This window comes from Neovison vison, chromosome 11 (genome assembly GCF_020171115.1).
Source record: "Neovison vison isolate M4711 chromosome 11, ASM_NN_V1, whole genome shotgun sequence".
Lineage (NCBI taxonomy): Eukaryota > Metazoa > Chordata > Mammalia > Carnivora > Mustelidae > Neogale > Neogale vison.
In genome coordinates, this window is record NC_058101.1 from 161563279 (window position 1) to 161585512 (window position 22234).

Here is a 22234-nt window from a genome sequence, read left to right on the forward strand (position 1 = left end):
GCAGGCTTCACATTCAGCCTAGAGCCCAGTGAGGGCTGATCTCATGACCCTGAGATCACAACCTGAGCCGAAACCAAGAGTCAGACGCTTAACTATCCCAAGTGCCCCATCTCTATTTTTGATGGAGCTGTTATTTTAGAAATTCAAGCTGGGAATTATTATATTTGGCTTAGTTTCATCAAGTAGCTGAGCATGACGTCAGCAAAGAAACACACACTTGAGGAAACATCTCCCCAGTGACAATGGCCACCATTCTCCATCCACCACCAAGAGCTCACGATCCTAGAATTGTACACCTGACATCATCATGAAGTCCCTTGCTGCACTAAATGCAGTCTTGCCATAGGAACCTTGACTCCTAGAGCTGTCATCACCAAATAAGGCTTTCATCAAGCTGCGTACAGTAGCCACCTATGTCCTTAAGTTCTCCTGTCATTACTGCCTTAGAAATTCTGCTGCCTTGAAAGGACTCTGGACCAGACTTCTCCAGGGGCTTCAGAATCTAACACCACGTTCACCCTTGGAGTTCTGAAATTTGGCAATTCCGTGATCCAACTGTGATCAGAGCGCTGAACACAGAGCACGCGGATTAAGGGAAAATCCGTGAAAGAGAAGAGACAGCATAAACGTCTTACTGCAGCTACCATTACCTCAAGTAGAGTACTCTGGATTGGATGATGAATCGAAACAAGTACTTTAGGGCTTTCAAAGCAGCAAAAAGCAATTCTGTCTTGCTGGAGTCATCTGCATTCGCCACATAAAAGTTCAGTACCTTGGAGAGTTTCCTTAAAAGGGTGAGAAAGAAAAATGTCAGTGGGGCAAAATGGTACTCTGAGGTTTGAGGTATGTTATATGAGAAGGGAACTTGGCATACCGGGGAAGCAGAAATCACAACTATAATGATCTCTTCTAGAATATGCCCTGAGTAGGGAAACTGACTCCTTTGCAGTTTGGTTTCCTCACCGCAGTCTAAGTTTGGGGCATCCCTAAAGCTTAGAAATAATGGGTGGTTTCTTTCCTTAGCAGGATTTTTAAAAAGAATCAAAAATGAAAGTTGAAGGGATTCAATCCATGAAGACATTTTAATCTTCAATATGTTATACACACATTCTCAGACGTTCCTGGAAGGAAGGGACTGTATGACTAACGTAGTCACCTTAAAAGAGGTCTAATTCCCTTCAGTCTGCCTGAAGTCTTTGGGAGTCACAGAATAGTCAGGATGAGAAGAGAAGCTCCATCTGACTCTGATGACAACCATGGTTTCTGGGCATCCCAACAGATAACACTGGGCTGGGATGTCAGATTGCTGTGTCTTTCCAGAGTCTAGGCATTTTCTTAATTGTCTGCTAACTTACACTTTGAGGGACACTCATAAATTGACCTTTCTTTCTGTGAATCTCTGAGTTTTCCTAGTATTAAGAAAAATCCACAGCACACATGCCGAACTGATACAGTCTTGTAAAGAAACCCAGATTGCTACTTCCTGGAGTGCTGTACTCGACTCTGTGGAATGAAGATCCAGGGAAGTGATCCACCTGGATCCACAATGAAGATCGACGTGCAGCTACCGCCTGTTTGGGAAGTGAGGCTACTGCATGCAAAGAAACCTGTCATGAGCGTATCTGCTGCTTCTCCCAGCCCAGCGGGCATCACGTCCACCGTGTTCGTGGGAGATTATGCTACGTTACACCTCTTTTCTGTCACTTACACTTGTAACATTGCTGGACCTCTCTTGCAAATCAAACCAAGAACTTCCTTGTTTAGTTCAGAAAGAAGATACGGGATTCTATGACCTGACCTGAAAAGTCAGGTCATTTACTAAAAAACTTTTAAAAATTATATATTAAAATAACCCAAAGATCTCTGCCGATCTCTGCTATATTCTTGCCACTCTTCATCACCTTGCTCTGCACAGTGGGTGGGACACCAGGGGTGGGGAAAACAGGCCACATACAATGCCATGGTGAGGTGGGCTGCATGCTAGCTGCTTCCTGAGTCAAAAGCTCGTAAACCAGACAGAAAGGAGGCTTCCATGACCTGATCATGGAAAAGGCAGAGACCACTCTCCTTTATATAAAAGAAAGAAAAACGACATCATCTCATATCCTGTAGGTAATAAATGCTACAAATCACCTGTGATGTACAGCTGAGGACATGACCCTCATTTCTACTTAACTTAGTCTTGCTTAACCCACTGTTTGATCCCTTTGGGGTTTCCTGCAAATCCCCGACACCCAGCTCTCCTAAGATCCCGAGTATGATCTTCTGTCCTTGACTGTGCTCTCAATGCCTTCAACGCTTCGTCTCTCTGTGTTCTGGACTCTTAAAGACAGAGAGCCTTAACTCTTCGGGAGCAACCCAGAAGGCAGGGATTGACTTACTTGAATGCCCTTCCCAGTGGTGGACCACTTAGCTGGTGTTCTTTCTCCCCCCAAGAGCTTACAACAAACTTCTGCACTTAGGGGCACCCTTACTCAGCTTATGTCCCTTGCATTTCTTAACAACCCATCCCCGAGAGTATAAACCCAATAGCCCAGCAGCAGGCAGTCCCCTTGAATCACACTTACACGTAAGCCAGAGTGGCACTGAAGTGCTTGTAGATGTAGGTTTCAAGGACAGGATTAAAATGCTGGAACTTGATGTCTCCAATCAGTGAGATAATAAACACCTGCCAAAGGTGAAAAACATCGATAGCAGCACTGTATGACCCCAGGCTTTGATTCTGTTAACAGGCCGGATGTTGGTATCTTGGTACCCGCTTTTCTTCCTCGACCACTTCTGCAGCATTCCCACTTTACTATTCCAGAGCTGAAGTAAAGTCACAGAGTTTCTTTTTATTTAACATTCAACAGAGAAACTATGATGTGTCAGGCACTGGGCTAAATGCTATGGAGAATCTAAGAGCCGGCCCCTGGCCTCAGGGAGCTCACTGTCTCCAAGAGAGGCCAGTGCACAAGCAAGATGAGTCAGGGACGAAGATGGGAGAGGCAGAAGAAAGACAAAAGAAAACTCGAACCCAAGGATGCAGCTGATGAATTATTTCGTGACCACACTCTTCCGATTGCAGCAGGAGTGCCCCCAGTAACTCAACTTGATCAGACTTTTGTCTCTCAATTTCCCCTTTTTCTGGGAATGGTATCCCTATGAGGCACATAATAAAAAACCACCACGTGGCACCTACCGATGACAAAGAATGCAGAAGGAGGACCCCTGGAGTGACTGCATATACCCACTGCCAGCTGCTTTATCCCAGGAGAATCTGCAGACCCCATCCCACAGAACCCAGAACCATTCTTTTCCATTACTCTGGCCAGGTGAATCTCAGCGGGAGCATTTCCTCTCTTTATTTTGTACCCTTAATGCCTAGACCACTTCTTGAATGTATTAATTTCTCTAAACTGGTGAAAGAGCCGACATTCCTTTGCTGCAACATCCAGGTAAATTCTGCACAGAATTTTAACCCCAACAACGAGAAAACGTGCTTGGTTTGGATGTGTCTGCTTTCTCCACTCACTCCACCACAATTTGCAGCCTTCCAAGATTCTTTTTGTTTTTTAAGAATTTATTTGTTTATTTGACCTAGAGTGAGAGAGCACAAGCAGAGGGAGCGGCAGAGGAGGGGGAGAAAAAGGTTCCCCGCTGAGCAAGGAACCTGACATGGGGCTAGATTGCAGGACCCTGGGATCATGACCTGAGCTGAAGGCAGAAACCAACTGAGCCACCCAGGCGACCCGCATTCCAAGACTCGAATATCATCTCTCCCCGTCTGGATTTCAGTTTTTGGAAGGGGCTATATGTTGTACAGAATGAGACCGATACTTGTTTCCACTGTGTGAATTCAGTGTCCCTTGTATGAACATACAAGTGCACACAACAGAGCCACAATCACCCTCATTAACGGTATCTCCTGGTTTATAACTAGGCAATTTTAAAGTTAAAGTGATTCCTGATTTCTAATGTAACATAATACCTCATTTACCCTAATGAGAAAGAAAGCATATCACGTAACAGAACAATAAAGTCTTTAAACATAAGTCAGTTGTTTCTTTTTTTTTTTTAAGAATTTTTCTTTACTTATTTGACAGACAGATCACAAGTAGGCAGAGAGGCAGGCAGAGAGGGGGAGGGAAGCACGTTCCCTGCTGAGCAGAGAGCCCAGTGTGGGGCTCCTCCCAGGACCCTGAGATCATGATCTGAGCCAAAGTCAGAGGCTTATCCCACTGAGCCACCCAGGCACCCCATAAGTCAGTTGTTTCTTTTAACTTCCAGAAACAGAGAGATGTATCCAAGTATTTGTGCAGAAAGGATAATCACCACAGTCATTTACAACAGCGAAATACTGAACACTACACAGTTGTGAGAATAAATTAATGTGTTTAAATGCTTACCAGTGCATCAAACACGAGGAAGTCATAGGTTTCATTATCTGACATCTCCATCATTATGTTAAAAAGTGCATCTAGTGTATCTTGCAAAAACTGAACATAAAAAAGAGAGAGGTTATTTCATGCTTTCAGTTCAGCTCCACACTGCAAAAATTCAGAGAAATTAGGTTGCAATAGAATGAGTTTAAAAATAGCGTTTCTTAAAAACTGGCACTTCTGCTTTCCAATGTAGATAACAAATTTTGTATTTCTGACCACTGATTTAATTTGTAATATAGAACTAATGATACCGTGACTGCGTTTCTAACCACGAATACATAAACATACCTTAACAATCTCGCCTCCATCTACCTCCATTAACTTCTTTAAGTTGTGTTTAATGTTCTGGGAGTTGGAACGCCAATTTAACAAGCCCAACAGGTCAACTAGGAAGAATGACCACAAACCATAAAATCAGACATTGATTAGAAGAAGTAATGCACACTATTTCAGGATATAACTACAGAACTCTCTAGAAAAGATAACTGTTTTTAATAATGGATAATTCCTTGTGTTTTTTTTAAATTTATGTCTCCTATCTAGACGAGAAAAAACCTTGCAGTCCTTCAGTCTTCAGAGAAAAAAATTAACCACTAATACATGAGAACATAAAATTGAATTCCTGAATGGAAGTCATATTTCTGAAATGATTACATCATAGCCATATAGAGGAAAAGTTGGAAACATTTTTTTAAAAAAAGATTTTATTTATTTATTTAAGAGACAGCAAGTGAGAATGAGCTGGAGTGGGGAGGGGCAGAGGGAGAAGCAGACTCCACAGTGAGTACAGAGCTTGACTTGGAACTCGATCCCCCAACCCGAGATCATGACCTGAGCCAAAACCAAGGATCAGATGCTTAACTGACTGAGCCACACAGGCATCCTAAAAACACTCTTAAGGAAACTTCATATCTTCAGTTTGCTGCACTGCTTAATTCACCCCTTGTCACTATGTGTATCTCAGTGGATAAAAAGGGAAGGGAACTTCTATACATACACTGATACATTTATTTCTTAAAAGATCTTTTCACTTATTTTAGAGAGAGAGAGTGAGAGAGACAGAAAGGGAGAGAGAGACAGTATGAGCAGAGGGAAAGGAAGACAGAATCTCAAGCAGACTCCACACTGAACACAGAGTCTGCCACGGGGCTCCATCTCGACCCTGAGCCGAAACCAAGAGCTGGATGCTTAACAACTGAGCAACCCAACTGCCCCACACTAATCCATTTAAACACTGCATCCACAGTGTAGAGATGGCATTTCTTGCATTTTTCAGTTGATGAAACTGAGGCCTTTATAAAATTAAATAACTTGCCTTAGGTCACATAATGGCCAGAGAGTGCTATGAATGGGATTTAATTATAGATTTATCGGATTCCCAAAAAACCATGTCCTTGCTACTCTATCACACCGCCTTCCGAGAGTTCTTCAAAGAAACAGACAAGCAAATCCGACAGACTGCTATTTCAAAGGAAGGAGGAACAGATTCACGGTCCTTGGGGTAAGACTGTGACAGAAATCTTGAGGTGTATTTGGATTTAAAGTGTAGAATTATGGATCTTTAAGCCACTTATACTTTTAATCAATGTTGAAAGTGTCACAGTGAAATGTAACAGGCATCTGGGCTGTTACCATTTTGCCATTTTGTGTGGTACATTAAGCTACTATTCCAATTTACAGAGCATCATCTAGTCTAAGTAGCACACGTGCTTCTTAATCAATGGACTTGTATAATATACAGAAGTCATTAAAAACATACACTGTTCATTAGAATAGCCCATTTGCTTCATGAGTGTTTGCTTTATTGGCTTGTTTTATTAGCTTTAGTCCCCGGGAAACCTCCAAAATCCAGTGCCTAGAGACTCCTTTCTGTCAACAGAATAAAGTCACGACACCACTCATAGAAGGGGGTGAGGCCCCACCCATGGCCTTCCTGACAGGCCATCGCCCACCATTTTGTTACCCCTCAGCAACCAGACAGATCAGATCACTACTCCCCAGACTGTGGTACGCTCTGACAGATCCAGGTCTTTCCATATGGTCTTCCCTTTGTCTGAAATGACCAGATATTATTCAACACTATGTATCTGATAAGCTCGTACTTATGTTTAAGACCCACCTCAAAACATTCTGCGGTATTTGTACTCTTTCCTACATATACATATGCATATACATAGACAAACATAGCGAATAATAAAGACACACTTGGTATTTCTTTGGCTCTTCCCACAGACTTGAGCCACTTGAGGGCAGGAGCCATGCTGCACTCATTGTGATACGCCACGGCGCCAGATGCCATGTTTGCTGCAGAATAAATATTTGGGTGGAAAGGGAACCGGCAGCCCTGAGGGAACAGGCAGTGTGCCCGACACAGTTCTTGGATTTACTCATTTGTTCAGTTAGCACTTAGTAATAGACCGTGTACTGGGCTTGTCCACTTCCCATCTCCTACTTCCACAGAGGCAAGTCAATGGTACAGCTCCATTTGTTACTTCCCTCCACTAGTTGCTGCCTGAGGAAAAGGATTTAGATACTTCACCAGAGTGAAGAGTCGCTTGGCAGCTTTAAACAACCCTTCTATCAGCCCAGAGGTTTACGCCCTAGAAATATTTGCATGCCACATCACCGGCCGTGTCAAGAACAGAGCTGGCATCTGGTGAATCATAAGGTCCTGGGGCTAGAAAAGCGGAGGCCCCATTAGAGCAAAGTCCCCAGACTTCCTGTGCTCCTGAGACCCATGCAGGTCAAGGCAAGTGGCTCTAGTTAATTCCTGTCAGTTTCTACCCAGTATCTCTCCTCTTGGGTGGATGCACCACACTGTGTTTGTCCATTCCACGGCTGATAAACACTGGAGTTGTTCGCAGTTTTTTCTATTTATCACAAACAACTCTGCCATGAACATTCCCAGGCATCCCCTGGTTTCCAGGTACAGCAGTTTCTCTGGGCAATAAATCTAGAATGGAATTTCATACAAATGTTATCCAAAGTCCTCTCAATTGACGTCCTTCCCCAAAGTATTTAAGAATTCGGGATAGTCTGATATGACAATACCCAAATTTAGGCTAGTGACCACTTTGGGCAAAAGATTAGAGACCACAACACTTAAAAAAGAAAAATAACGAAAAACCGTTAAGTTTTGGGGTTACAAAATATCTATTTTCAGATCCATGCCCACTACTTATGAACTTAAGACAAAATATTCTGGAACTTTAATTCAACTTTCGATCGAAACAGGAGAATAATGGCAATGCCCGCATCTTCGTGTGTTAGGGTTTGAAGGGTAAAATAAGAGGACTCTGGGAATCGTGTGGCACCAGGCCCCACAACTGCAAGGACCTGAACTCCCTTCTCCCTTTGTTGGAGCCTCAAATCTATTCTCAATCTCCACACGGGCCCAGTCACAAATGGTCCCATGTAAATCGGGCCTGATCTAGTTTTGAAAAAAATTTATAAATGAAGAGTCTTCAAGTTCTGTTTGCAACAATGGCCTGTGGCTTTTAACCTTTAGAATCTGAATAGTCCTTTGTAAGGCTAAGGAGAAATGTCCTTGGTCATGGTCTCTGTGAAAGAACCACCACCCTCCTCATCAGGAAGTGCCCTCTCAGAGTGGAGGGTTTCTTACTGTTCTTCAGCTTCCTCTTTCTCAGAACACATTAAAGTGGTTCCTTATAACTTCCATCCAATTAGAAGAAATCAAATACATGAACCACCCACAATCCTTATTATCATTATTTGTCCCTCAGAATGCCCTGTGCCCTCTGATGCTCAGGATGTCCTGCTGTTTCCTCCACTTTTTGCACATCTGTCCTCCCTTCCACCCCACCCTGGCCTGAGGATATCACATCTCTTCTCCCTGGTTCCCATGAATTTGCCTCTTTCAACCTTCTTTGGGGTAGGTTATTGTATGACTTTGGTTTGGTTTGGTCTGGTTTTTATGTTGAGGTTTTTTTTTTTTTTTTTTTTTTTGAGACCTAACCACTAGGAATGGGGTGGACAACAAAGGAGAGAGCAGTTCCACCTAATGGAACTTTCTGGGATGACGGCAACGCTGTTTGTCTAACCAACACGAAAGCCACCAGCAGCAGGAAACCATGGAACCCCCTGAAACGAAGACTAGAGCAACCATACTCCCCTCCGACACTAAATTTCACAAGCTCCACATGCCCTCCACCACAGGGGACAGCACGGATTTAGAACATCTAAAAGATGAGCAATGCAGATATCGGCAAATCAAGTGTCTGACTACTGCCACCTGCCCATACACTTCCTGTATGTCTGACTGGAGATAAGAAACAATTTAACCATATGGTTATGTGTCATGGACATTCCTTCTGCTTTTCATTTTAAGTTAATTTTAGCTACTTTGGTCATTTGCTTTAAGTCTAATCTCTGGAAAGGATAATCTATTGGATAAATGCCATCTTTCTTCACTATCCCTTAAAAGTCCCCAAAGCACATTAAGTCTTTGTATTGCCTGCTGCCATATTTACAAAAACACCATTTTAACATTTCAGAGTTAGAGGATTAGAAAGTAACAGAAAGAGCACAGAAAATAAACGCTGTCCCAACTTCCAGCATCTTTCCCTTTAGTGTTTTCCTGTGTAAATATGACAACGTTGATGGTGATGATGATGGTGGTGGTCGTGGAGGCTAATATTCACACAGTTTACAATGGGCGAGACACACGTTTTGCTTCTACTTAATTTACTTCATTCTTTAAGTATACTCTAGTATCAGTCCCATTTTAAAGATGAGGAGGACACTGAGTCACAAAGAAGACATGTGGCTTGCCTGAGATGCAACAGCTAGGGGCAGGGCTGGGATCTGAACCCAGGAAATTGGCTCCAAATTGTCAACATGTACCTAGACAAATTAGGATTACACCCCGCTAGGGCTCAAGTTTTCACGTCTTTGATTACATCTTGACAGATATTTGGCAGCTGCACATATGTCATTTAATTACATGATCATGTCCCCAATTATTGGACATTTGGATTATTTCTGCTATTCCCCTATTATGAGTAATACGGAGACATCTTCATACATGAATCTCTGTGCTCGTCTTTCATTGTTTACTTATGTTTCATTTCTAGGGGTGAGGTAAGTGGCTCAAAGGGTCTGAAAATATTCAAAACCTTTGATACACCTTCTAAGTCATCTTCTGTCACTACTGTGTCATTTAACCCGGTACCCGCAGTTTCTTCTTACATTGGCTTTTTCCCTAAGAAGGATTAGGTCACTGATAGAGTTCGTCATGTTGTCTATGAAGCTCAGAATGTTTTCTGGCTATATTTTTGTTTTTCTCTTAATAGACTTTATTTTTCTGGGAGCAGTTTTAGGTTTACTGAAAAATGAAGCACGAAGTACAGAGAGTTCACCCATACGCTCCCCGTGCACCCAGCTCCCCTACTATTAACATCTTGTATTAGTGTCGTACATCTTGGAACTGGCGACCTAATATTAATAGCATTTGTGAACTGAAGTCCACAGTTTATGTTAGGGTTTATTCTGTGTAGCTCATTCTGTAGCTTTTGACAAATGCGTAATGACGTGTATCCACGGATCCATCGTGGTTCCGGGTAGTGTAGCTTTGCTGCCCTAGAAATCCCCTGTGCTCTGTCTACTCATCCGTCCTCCTCCCTCTCAGGCCTTTGCAACCATGAAACTTTTCACTGTCTCCACAGCTTGGCCTTGTTTCTGGCTTAATTCTTAGTGAGTGTGTTTGTACTTTTCGCCTATGTATCAGCTCTGTACTTCACTCTGTTGAGTCTGGCCCCCTGTCCAAGTTGAAATACTATCCGTGTTCTCTAGCCAACCATGATTCATCAAAACAAACAATACTGACCCCTTTTAAAGATCAACCAACATCTGATCCCTGAGTGTACCTCTTCTGTCTAAACTGTTTTGTCTATCCCTTAGCACTTCCGTAAGGCACAGTCCCAGCCGTGTTCCTCACCCAAATCTCCTAAAAGGCCAAAGTGACTAATTCTCTATCCATCATAGGGGCTATAGGATTTCTAAGGCAAGTTCCCAGAGTTCCTTATTCTTGGCTCACTATGTTCAGCAGGACCCCTTACCCGTAAGTTAACTGAATGAAAAGCCATTATTGGATATCAAATGCCATTATATATACAGAAGAGAAGTTAAAATTGATACCAGAGATTTTAATAAGGAACAAAGCGAGGCCCATCTGAACTATTCAGCTGACTTTTTGAAAAGCCCTCAACTGCTTGAGAAAAAAGGGGAAAGAGGAGGCTCGGGGTGGAGGGGGCAGATGGAATTCTAACAGGAAACCCTTCCTGCTCTTGACCACACCTGTTTGGGCAAGAGACAAGTTCTTTTTCTCTATCAGTACCCTCCCCCTAATTACCAACATCTGTTGTTTCATATTTTATTACAGAGCACATTATCAGAACTCTTTGCTGCCGTGAAGGAAGGAAACATAAGACACAAAAAATTTTTCAGCCTCTGTTCATGAATTACATTTACAGGTTGTATGATCTTAAGCAAGACAAACTACTTTTCATCCTATTTGGAAGATAGGCAAGATAATCTCAGACTGAGCGTGAGCTTGGCGAACAGTGGCACCCAAAATATCACATGAAGGGCAGGGAGTAGAATCCAAAGTGCTCAGCATCTGGCCTCGAAAGACACCCATGTGGCCCAGCCCCACTGGGTCCAACAAAAGAGCCCAGGTGCGCCAAAGAGAAAATCCAGTGTGGGGTCACCTACCATTCTGGGTGAGTTTTGTGGAGCAAATGAGGGTGGCGATCTGAAAGCTGTCTTTTGTGCTGTCCTTGCTCGGGGTAAAGTTGGCCAGGGTTTTGGATGCTTGGAGCTCTTTTTCTTCCATCTCGACCTTGGTTCCCGGTAAGGTCAGATAGAATTTAGCGTCTTCCATTTTCTTGTTGTCACCCTGAAAAGGAAGTGGGTGAGGGACACCAAATGATGGGCAAATAACAGTAGATTCTATCATGAACGCATGATCCAGGGAGTGAAATACGGTTTTATCAAATTACACTTATGTTCCTTCCAACTCTAAGACACTGTGATACTTCTCCAGGGCTGGAGCCCAGAATAATTTCAACACCGAATAAAAATGGAAAAAGTTGTGAACTACTAACTGAGAACATCCTAGATCTCTGAAATAAATAAATAAGTAAATATGAAGGACCGAGGTTCGATTTCATTTTCTTGAACCTATAAATGGTCAGAATGATGCAGCTATTGGGTTGAGGGGATGACTGGATTCATTGGGAGGGAACAGCTTGCCACACCTTCCAAAACATCAGGAGCTGTTAAACGGAAGACCCACACCAAGTAGATGCAGCTCAAAAAAGCTGCCGGTTCTGTGATATCGTTAGATAAACGAGACCTTCCTGGGTCTTACTTTGCACTCAAAAAATCTCAGAAGATAATTTCATAGCAGTTAAAGAGTGAGGACCGAACAGCTGGGGAAGGAAGCAAGGGCCTCTAAGCAGAGAAATGGTGCCCGGCTCTGGGCGATATGAAAACCACATCCTACCACACCCACCACACCCCCCACCAGGCCCAACAGTGCAACTGTCTCTGTCCCATGCAGGACGATGCAGAGGAGAGGCAAGGGGGCAGCCCTCGACCACCCACTGCCACAGAACTCCGCTGCAGGCGACGGAGATGTTCTTCAGAGGCCCCGACATTTATACCACTCACTCCTCATACAAAGGGGATGGGATACCCTGCAGCTGGAGCCCTCTGGCTTTCTAGACTTAAGGGGCCAACACTCATGGCTCCAAAGAAGTGTCTGATGTTTATCCACGTAATTCTGACTGGAGCCTCAAGAACCCATTTCGGAAGGAGTAAATATTTCCCAAGTCATTTTTGGAGCCTCGTTCTGTTGAGTAGCACCTTATAAACCACCAGATCATGCCTCCCATCCTGCAGAGTGGTACCGTCCGGGTTCATCAGTTTCACGAAGGCCACACCAAAGGCCCGCTCCGATTTGTCTCTGGCTGAAAAGACAGAAATATGGGTCTCAGCGGTGCGGAAGGGCAGCAGGAAGCTCTGGCTGTAACAGATAATTTCTCATTTTGCTCCAGGCTGTGCGACTGGGTCACCCTCTCATCAACACCATTCAGCAAGCTACAACAAGCCACGTGCACTGTGCTCGCCACAGGCCCCTCAAAGGAAATATTCCCCATGCTGAAATCTTCTAGTACCTTCGTGTTATGTTCTTCTTCGTACATTTGCAAATAAGTGAGACCAGCAACTACTCCCTCACCCAAATCAGAAATGTGGACGTTGACACTGCCTTCCCCCCACCGTGTCAACTCCAGGTACTGAAGACCTTCGAAACCTCTGCCTTTCCTCTCCCTCCGTTCTGTTCCTAACCTAGTTCCATTCAAGTCTCCTCTGTGTTTCTAGAGGATCTTTCCAAGCAGTCTGTCTCCACACTGCAGAGAGAGATTTCCAAAAGCACATGTAATCAGTCAACCAAACACCTTCAGGAGATACATTTCTGCTGCTTTAAGGCAGACTCAGCGAAGTATTCATTATATTCCCAGGTTTATTATGCCGCCTCTTCCTTCCAACAGAGTACCCTAGGTGCCAGGAGGGTCCGGCCTCCCCCAGGAAGCAGAGCACCTTCCTCTGGATCTTTAGGTGTTGGCTTTTGAGCTCACTGTCCCCCAACTGGGTGTCGATAACGGGGGCAACCTATGGCCTGCTCTCATCACACGCACAGCTCTGAGGTCAGCTGTGCCTCACGTGCCCCTAGATCAGCTGAGGAGTAAACCACTACAGGATTACATTACAATTTATTTATCCACTGTCCTGTTGGTGGCCATTAGGCTATATTCCATGTGGGGATATTATGACTAAAGCTGTTATATACATACACCAAACCACAACCACCACCACGAGCACCCATAACATCTTTTAAGAGCTCCTCCATAACCTCATTCAAATTAACCTTCATCATTCACGATGTGGCTCTAGTCTGCCTGGATTCAGACCGCTGAAGTGTCCATCTGGGCTCTGTCACTCCCCAGCTCCATGACCCCAGGCAAGGCTCTCATTTCTCTGGGCTCAGTTTCCTTTTCGTATAAATGTGGATAAAAGCATTATGTATCTTATCAGGAGACTATGGACAGTACACAGTGTATAAGTAGAGATTCATTTAGTGTCTCATCCAAACTAAGGGCCTGATAAATGCTATTTCTGTAGAACCAGAGGAAACTGCTGATATTTGCCTATTTGATGCTGACCTCCCCAAATGGCAATTTCGTGGGGTTCAACCTCACATTATGACTGCTCCCACTGCTCCCACTTCAGCCCTACTGCATTCACCTTGTGGGTTTCGAACACATTTCACCACCACCCCTCCTCCCTGGGCTGCCCTCGGTTCCTTCTACACCAGCAAGTCTCAGTTAGGATGTCGAGATCACGCATGGATGACAGGGTTGGACGCTGTGCTACATGGTCCCTTACAGCTCTTTGCTGCCGTGCACCGACCACACTGCTCTGACCTTAGTTGCCTTTTCCCCTGCTCATCTTCTTAGACTTCAGAGCACTACCCGTGTCCTAGCCTGTGAAACCCTTACAGGGCACTGTTTAACATCATATAGAACCTTAACATTCACGGAACCCATTTTGGGGAAATCCTTGTTAAAAAAGTTTTGTGTTTTTTTTTATTGAAATTCAAGTTAGTTAACATAAATTTATTATTAATTTCAGGCACAGAGTTTAGTGATTCACTGGTCGCATATAACCCCCAGTGCTCATCACATCACATGCCTCCTTAATGCCCATCACCCAGGTAGCCCATTCCCCCACACTCCTCCGGCAACCCTCAATTTGTTCCCTAGAGTTAGGAGTCTCTTATGGTCTGCCTTCCTCTCTGTTTTTATCTTATTTTATTTATCCTTCCCTTCCCCTATGTTCACCGGTTTTGTTCCTTAAATTCCACATATGAGTGACAGCATATGGTCTTTGTCTTTCTGATTTTCCTTAGCACCACATGAATCCTGAAGTAATGATGTGAAGGACCTAGTTTCCAAGTATTTTGCTTTCCAGACCCATGAAAGTACTGACAAGCAAGAGTACGTTGCCGACCTTCTAGTACTTACATTCCTGAGATGACCTGTGCCGGAAGGTAAATCGTATATGGCAGCGAGTAACCTCCTCTATAGCAATGGAAACCTGCACAGTGATAAGAAACTTAGTTTGTTATTTCCACAGCACGTTGCACTTAGCTCATCTGACAGAGCTGGTTCATGTTCAGTATCTTATTAAAGCACTTATTTCTACACAGTGAGATTGAGAGTAAAGTTCCTTTCAAAACAGAGTTATTTCCAAAACCTAAAGAATCTCAAGAGAAATTATCTTTGCCATTTGTCAGGGATTCTGAGGATGGAGATATTACAAGTTTTTAGTACTTTCTCAAGCATGAAAGAGGAAAGATTTCAGAGGAGAAAGACCAGGACCGTGGGGTCTATCTACGCAGGAGCTTCCAGACTGCAAGGTGTATTGTATGTTTATTGATATGGTAATAACGGAGGTCCATACCCAGAAAGAAAAGACAGAATATTGGGGACAAGGAAGCTTTCTGTTTATTATATAGAGGGGACAAGAAAAACAGAAGTTCATGGCAATGAAAAGGGCAGAGAATTTGTGGCAAATAGTTAAATAAATTATAGCACGATCATATAATGGAATATTACCCAAGTACCTAGAAACCCATTTCCAAAGAACCCTTAATGCCTTGAGATAAGTAGTTTTAAAAAGCACAATATACATCTGTTAAAAACACCACATTCCAAAACATATGAAGCATACAAAGTTGTGGAAAATAATCACTTCTGCATTGAGATATTAGCACTTTTTTTTTTTTTTTGAGTTTTCTAGGGAGAGCTCATAAGACTCTGACAATCCAATTTGACTATGACAATCTGGGATTCAGAAGTGGGCTCCAATTTAGGTTTGGACACTAAGCTGTTACAGGATCTTGGAAAAGTCACCAGACATTTTTGAGCCTTCATTACCTAATCAGAAAGGGCATTACAACACTGTTTCAGCCACAGGGTACTGAGCGATTCACAGGGCATGGCTTATCTAAAAAGCATCTGGGGGGGCGCCTGGGTGGCTCAGTGGGTTAAGCCGCTGCCTTCGGCTCAGGTCATGATCTCAGAGTCCTGGGATCCAGTCCCGCGTCGGGCTCTCTGCTCAGCAGGGAGCCTGCTTTCCCCCTCTCTCTCTGCCTGCCTCTCTGCCTACTTGTGATTTCTCTCTGTCAAATAAATAAATAAATAAAAATCTTTAAAAAAAAAAATAAAAAGCACCTGGGAATTTGTGATACACATATTTAAATTGAAAAGAGGCCCAGAAAACTTGGTCAGAGACCAGGAAGGAAAAAACGTTAGGCAACTGCTCGCCGAGTGTGAAAATTTCCATTTGGTTTTGGATGGTCACAGCAGCCTATTACATCATTACGACTATCAGCGTCTCTAGTCAAATTTGTACACATTTATCAATGAGAATGTTATTTAAGAACTGAGTTAAAGATAAATACTCTCATGCAGAATTGCATCAGTTCATTTCTTATAGGACACCGCACCAACCCACTGTAACGACAGGATAAAGAAGGAATGATTTGTGGGTAGAAAAGAAGAAAGGAATCCACATGAGGTTTGACGTATGAAGGAGATCACAAATGGCGCCGCTCACCTTGACAGTCTCATACCAACAGGGCTGCTTGACTTGGTAATAGACTACTGATTTGTACTCTGAGATGCCTTCGTATCCAGCACCAGGATGAATTGCTTTCTTTGGACGGAAAGAAAAATTAAGAGATGATTTTTTGACTGCTTTTTATTTTAATTCCAGTAGAGTGGACATATAGTGTTGTATTAGTTTCCAGTGCTTAATACAGAGATTTGACCGTTCTATACATTACTCAGCTCTCATCGTGGCTGTGCTCTGCAGCCATCCCCTATTGCACCCATCCCCCCATCCACCTTGTCTGGTGGCCATCTGCTTTCTGTGATTAAGAATCGGTTTCTTGGTTTGTCTCTGTTTTCTTCCCCTTTGTTCGTTTGTTTCTTAAATTCCACACATGTGTGAACTCATATAATATTTGTCTTTGTCTGAGTAACTTATTTCGCTTAGCATAATACTCTTTAGCTCTGCCCAGATTGTTGCAAATGGCAAGATTTCATTCTTTTGATGGCTGGGTAATAACCCATTGCATGTATATACCCATCTTCTTTAACCACTCATCAGCTGATGGACACTGGGCTGTTGTAGATAACACTGCTGTAAACACAGGGGTGCATGTATCCCTCGGAGTTAGGGTTTTTGTCTTTTGGGAGTAAATACTAAAAGGGAATAACTTCATCAAGAAAAATAAGAGCACCCCACACACCACGCGTGAGCCCTCCACCCTCCACACGGCCTGCGTGTGCCCCACACTGGCACACAGCAGCCAGTCACACTTGGAGGCTAAGAGCAGGGGGAAGAATGAGTTTCTGCCCCTTTGTTTGAGGGAGTAAGTACAGAACTGCGTAGTCACTAAGGGACCCAGCATCACCCTAACACCCCCATGCCGTAAATTTCATCCCCTTTTCCATTTGCAGACAGACATTCTCCTCCCTTCCTCTTCCTTTCTCTCTCAGGGAGCAGCAGGCCGGTGCAGGTGACCGGGAGCCGTGGCACACGTGCAGACGCACCGCTGTAGGAGGTCCCGTCTGTGCCCTGCTTTAAGGATCTGGTGTACAGGTCTAGCGTATTCACTAAAACTCAGGGATGTGTTTTCTCCTGGTAATGAGCCACTTACTTCAGTAAAACCAGGCCTCAAAGGGGGGCACTTCCAAGCTAGTTAGCAAAGCTGTGATGGGAGCCATCAGGAGAAGACGCACCCCTGAATTCACGGGGCTCAAGGGCTCTATCAGTAGCAGGGAGAAGTCACCCACCTACCAGGGCCCACCACATCGTTTGCCCCCCCCAACACGGCCTATGACTTCACTCAGTCCCCTGTTGCCTTCAAAGGTGATCATGCCAATGGGGAAGGAAGGGGGTGCGCCCTCTGCCATGCCCTCACAGACTCTGGTGAGCAGGTACTCAGAGAGCTTGGGTCTTCAGTGCCACAGAAGGTATCTAGTGGTAACTACGGCTCATACGGGGGGAGCTAGATCTCAGCTGAGACAACAAGACCCTCCGTGATTTCAGAATCAACAACCACTACTTCTCTGTCTGGACGAAGGCTGCCACGGGTGGAGGAACTCCTGACTGAACACCAGGATACCTGGATCTAGTCTTATCTCCTCCAAGACCTTCTGTATTTCTGTGAGAAAAGAGCTTACCCCTTTTGGGTTGCAGTTTCCTGATTACTAAAACAAAACCTAAAGACCGGGGGGAGTTGATGTGACCCAAGAGCTCTACCAGTTTAACAGCTCTCTACAGGCTGTGTCTCCTCTGGTTCTCTGGCTCGGTACGCGCAGTGCCTTCTGGGCACCCAGGCTACCCACTCCACCCCAGCCCCACAAGCCCTACCAGGCTTGAAACTGGCCAAAAAACTTGCAAATGATACAGAACTTCTGGATCAGAAGCATAGACATGAAATCACTAGCGGCTGGAAATACTTCTTAGAACAGGGAAAATAATGAAAATAAGAGTCTATAGTCGGTTAAGCGGCTGCCTTTGGCTCTGGTCATGATCCAGGGTTCCTGGGATTGAACCCCACATCAGGCTCCCTGCTAATCAGGAAGCCTGCTTCTCCCTCTCCCTCTGCTACTCTCCCTGCTTGTGCTCTCTCTGTCAAATAAATAAATAAAATCTTTTAAAAAATTTTTAAATTTTGAAAATAAGAGTCTAAAGGGGTTCCTTAGTAAACTCAGTAATTGCTGATCACAAGTTTAATAGGTTTCATCCCTTTTCCTTACGAAGAAAGCAAACGCACCCTAACATGGAGAGCAAGTCACCTCAGACCAAAGTCCCCTGTTGGAAAGAAGTGTGTGATGGCAGCAGGACTTCTGGGTGATCCCACCTACCTCCAAGAGCTTGCCCTCCTCATCGTACACAGACATGGTCACCTCCACGTTCTTCGGCGTCTTCTTTTTCCCTTTGTCAAACTCCCCGTGGATTAGGGTGACGTAAATATCATTCCGCACGTCGCCTGCAAAAAAACAACCCGTCCCGTGAGCAGTACTCAGAGAGTCATTTTGAATTTTCAGGATGTAATAAGATATAACATGTACAAAAAATATGAAATGCTCTGACTTGGGACGCCTGGGTGGCTAAGTCAGTTAGGCGTCTGCCTTGGGTTCAGGTCATGATCTCGGGGTCCTGGGATCGAGGCCCACATCAGGCTCCCTGCTCCGTGGGGAGCCTGCTTCTTCCTCTGGCCCTCCCCCTACCAACTGAACTCTCTCTTTCACTCACTCTCTCTCTCTCTCTCAGATAAATAAATAAAATCTTAACAACAACAAAAGGTGACTTTACAGGGAGCTATTCACAGAGCAGATGTATGTACTGTATGTAATGTCGTCTTCAGCTTCCCTCACCCTATCTTTCCATATACACCAAAGTAGCCCTAAAATGTAGTGTTTAAAACAAACTCTTTTCAACAGTAACACTTTGTTCTATTTATTAATAACTGTTTTCTAATAATAAGTACACAATGTATTTTATTAGGTTACAGCGGCAGATTTTTTTTTTTTTAGTATGCCTTGGAGGGTGGTATTCTTTTTTTTTTTTTTTTTTAAAGATTTTATTTATTTATTTGACAGAGAGAGATCACAAGTAGACGGAGAGGCAGGCAGAGAGAGAGAGGGTAGCAGGCCCCCTGCTGAGCACAGAGCCCGATGTGGGACTCGATCCCAGGACCCTGAGATCATGACCTGAGCCGAAGGCAGCGGCTTAACCCACTGAGCCACCCAGGCGCCCCGGAGGGTGGTATTCTAACACATCTGAAAATAACAGAAGCTAACATTTATTGGGTATTTCCTCTGTGCTAGGCACTGTTCAACATGTCTTATAGGTAAACTTTACGTTTATTTAAATCAGCTTAATTGTTTTTACCAGTAACAGAATCATTTCTGCTTGTCATATTCCTAGTTGTCTAGCAAAAAATTTTCATAACTAATTAGCAAATGAATAGCCCCCACAGGGAAGAAAAAAAAAATGAATGTTAGTAAGACGCTTAAACAAAACGAACGAAACAGAACGAATGAAAGGCATCCCAAGTTCCTGGCCAGGAAGGCTCGGTATTATAAAAAGGACTCCAAAATCTGTACTGTATTAAACTGCCCCCCAATGTAAAAAAAAAAAAAATTCCAGCACAATAAGAAAACAGGGGCGCACATTTAGAGCACTTTTCATTCTCATCACTCATCTACTTAGGAAAAAATTAAGGTCTTGCCCGCAGTTGGCTAAGGTGAAGCAAAAGGGGATTATTCATACAACATAGTTCAAAATCTTCATGGACATACACTTTGTCAATAGAGAAACTGATAATTTGTGTTAAAAGCCTTATCGGACAAAGCAACTTCACTGGTAATATTTGTCCCACAGTGTTAAGAATGCAAGCAAAGATTTATCTATGAGGATATTTACTGTGGTATTGTTTACTAAAGTGAAAACTTGGAAAATCCTCCATTTCCAACAAAAGGCAGCAGTCTGAATAAATTACAGAATAATCAGATGAGATAATTTCATTTACTCATTTAAAAAACTCACTAAGCACCTGCTGTGTACCAAGCACTGTGCCAGTGTTTGGGAAACAATGGTGAGCCATGCACCAGGTTCACTCTCACACAGCCTATGGTCTAGTGGAGGAGAGAGCCATTAGCAGAAAATCACAGACAAAATGCATCATTACCAATGAAGGAAAAGGTCAGGCTCTGTGAAGGCATAACACTAAGTCCCAACTGTGTCTGGAGGCTGTGAGAATCTTCCCTCTGAACTGATATTGGAGACAGGAGAGTAAAAAAGTGCAAATGCAGTATGTGCAAAGGTCCAGAGGCAGTAGACAGGATTGTGGTCTAAACATATGTTTCGTCCAGGGAACTGATGGCAGCAGCTACCAGTAATGTAGCTACTGCAATGGAGAAGGGGAGTTGGGAATGGACTCGAAGCCTTCCAAAGGTAAAACTGACAAGACTTAGTCTCTAGCTTTATGTAAGGTGTAAAGGAAAGGGAGGTACAAGGCTGACCGTCAGGCTTCTTGTTGGTGCAACTGGATGGACAAGGGTGCCATTCTCTTAGATAAAATACAACAGAAGAGCTAGTCTAGATGCAAAGACCACAAGTTCCAGATGGGGATTCTGAGTAAGAATTAACCAGTAAGAGGAGAAGAGAGATCCAGTCAGAAAGGAACAGTAGCTACTGAAGTCCTGAGGCAGGCAGTAGTTGGATCTACGGTACCGGAGTTCAAAGGAGCAGTCTTGGGGCTAAGGAAATGGATTTAGAGACAACTAGTTCACAGAGGCAAAATGAGTGTATGAGATCATACAGGAAGAGGATATAGGTATGAGAAGGGAAAGAGGCCTGCTGAGGACTGAACTGTTCCCCCTAAATTCGTATGTCTGGACCCTCACCCCTAATACCTCCAAATGTGACTGTATTTGGAGATGGGCCCTTTAAACAGATGATAAAGGTAAAATGAGGTCATAAGGTGGGCGCTAATCCAATATAACTGGTGTCCTTATAACAACAGATTAGACCATGTGAGGACACAGTGAGAAGAAGGCCATCTCCAAGCCAAGGAAGGACGTTTAGAAGAACCAACCCCAATGACATCTCAGACTTCTGGCTTCCAGAAGTATGAGAAGATAAATGTCTATTGTTGAAGCTGCCCAGCCCTGTGGGTACTTTAATAGGGCAGCCCAAGCAAACTGACAGAGGACATAAGGACCAGATGCTGAGGAACTCCCAACATTTAAAGGCAGGGTAGGTGACATGGTGGCAAAGGGAAATGGAGACAAAGAGACGAACGTGGGTCCCTGATGATGAAGGGACACTGTTTCCCCAAGAGGGTGGTCAACAGTGTCACATGCTGCTGAGGGAACCCGAGATAATCTTTAGGCTAAAAAATATCCACTGAACCTAGTGACATCCACTCTCGGGTAACTCAAGTGACATCATTCTGGTCAGAACAGAGGGTGACTGGCAGATGCAGAAGAAGAGATAGAGCACGTTATGTGATGGCTTCTGAGATTCTGGTTCTGCAGATGACAAAGACAACAGGACCGCCTGGGCTAGAGGGGAAAGTCGGGCTGAGGGAATGACTTCGGGCATCTCTGTAGCCTGTTCAAATGGGGATGAGGAGCAACAAGGTAAAGAACATTGGTCTGGACTTATTTCTCAAAACTGCCTGATCACCAGAATCATCAGGGGGGCCCTGGTCTGAAACTGAAATCAAAATTTTGATTTTGAAATTTTGAAATCAAAAACAAACTGAAGTCTCTTGATCACTATGGGAACCTGTATTATAATGTTGATCCAAAGACCAGCATTTGGGCGCCATTGTCCTAGGTGATTACCTGAGCCTATGACGGCCCTGGTGGTCCAGGAACCAAGCCTATTGACTAGAAAGATTAGAAAGAATCTTGCCAGCCAGATTTCAAAGACAAATTCACTTTGTTCCCCAAAATAAACTTCTCCGTGTTCTTGTTTCAGATTTTCACTCTTGCTGTTGTAATAACACTGCCTTCGGTTATAGGGGTATCGCCAGTGCTTATTTCTTTTTAAATAAGAAAACAAAACACTTTCACAGAATGAAGATGAAGACACACTGGGCTGAGTGAGTCTGCAAGGGATGACATTAGCAGATAAAG

The 22234-nt window shown here is 43.8% G+C and overlaps 1 protein-coding gene across 1 annotated transcript in view; it reads right to left on the reverse strand.

Moving 5' to 3' along the window:
* The window catches only part of DOCK5 (dedicator of cytokinesis 5), a 206866-nt gene that overhangs the window by 73276 nt on the left and 111356 nt on the right, over positions 1-22234 (reverse strand). The window contains exons 14-22 of the mRNA XM_044225113.1: positions 18449-18573; positions 16128-16226; positions 14531-14603; positions 12312-12415; positions 11157-11340; positions 4713-4810; positions 4389-4478; positions 2568-2668; positions 651-785 (exon numbers count right to left, since the gene is read on the reverse strand). Of these exons, the coding sequence (XP_044081048.1) occupies positions 651-785; positions 2568-2668; positions 4389-4478; positions 4713-4810; positions 11157-11340; positions 12312-12415; positions 14531-14603; positions 16128-16226; positions 18449-18573 (1009 nt within the window). The remainder of the gene's footprint in view (positions 1-650; positions 786-2567; positions 2669-4388; positions 4479-4712; positions 4811-11156; positions 11341-12311; positions 12416-14530; positions 14604-16127; positions 16227-18448; positions 18574-22234) is intronic.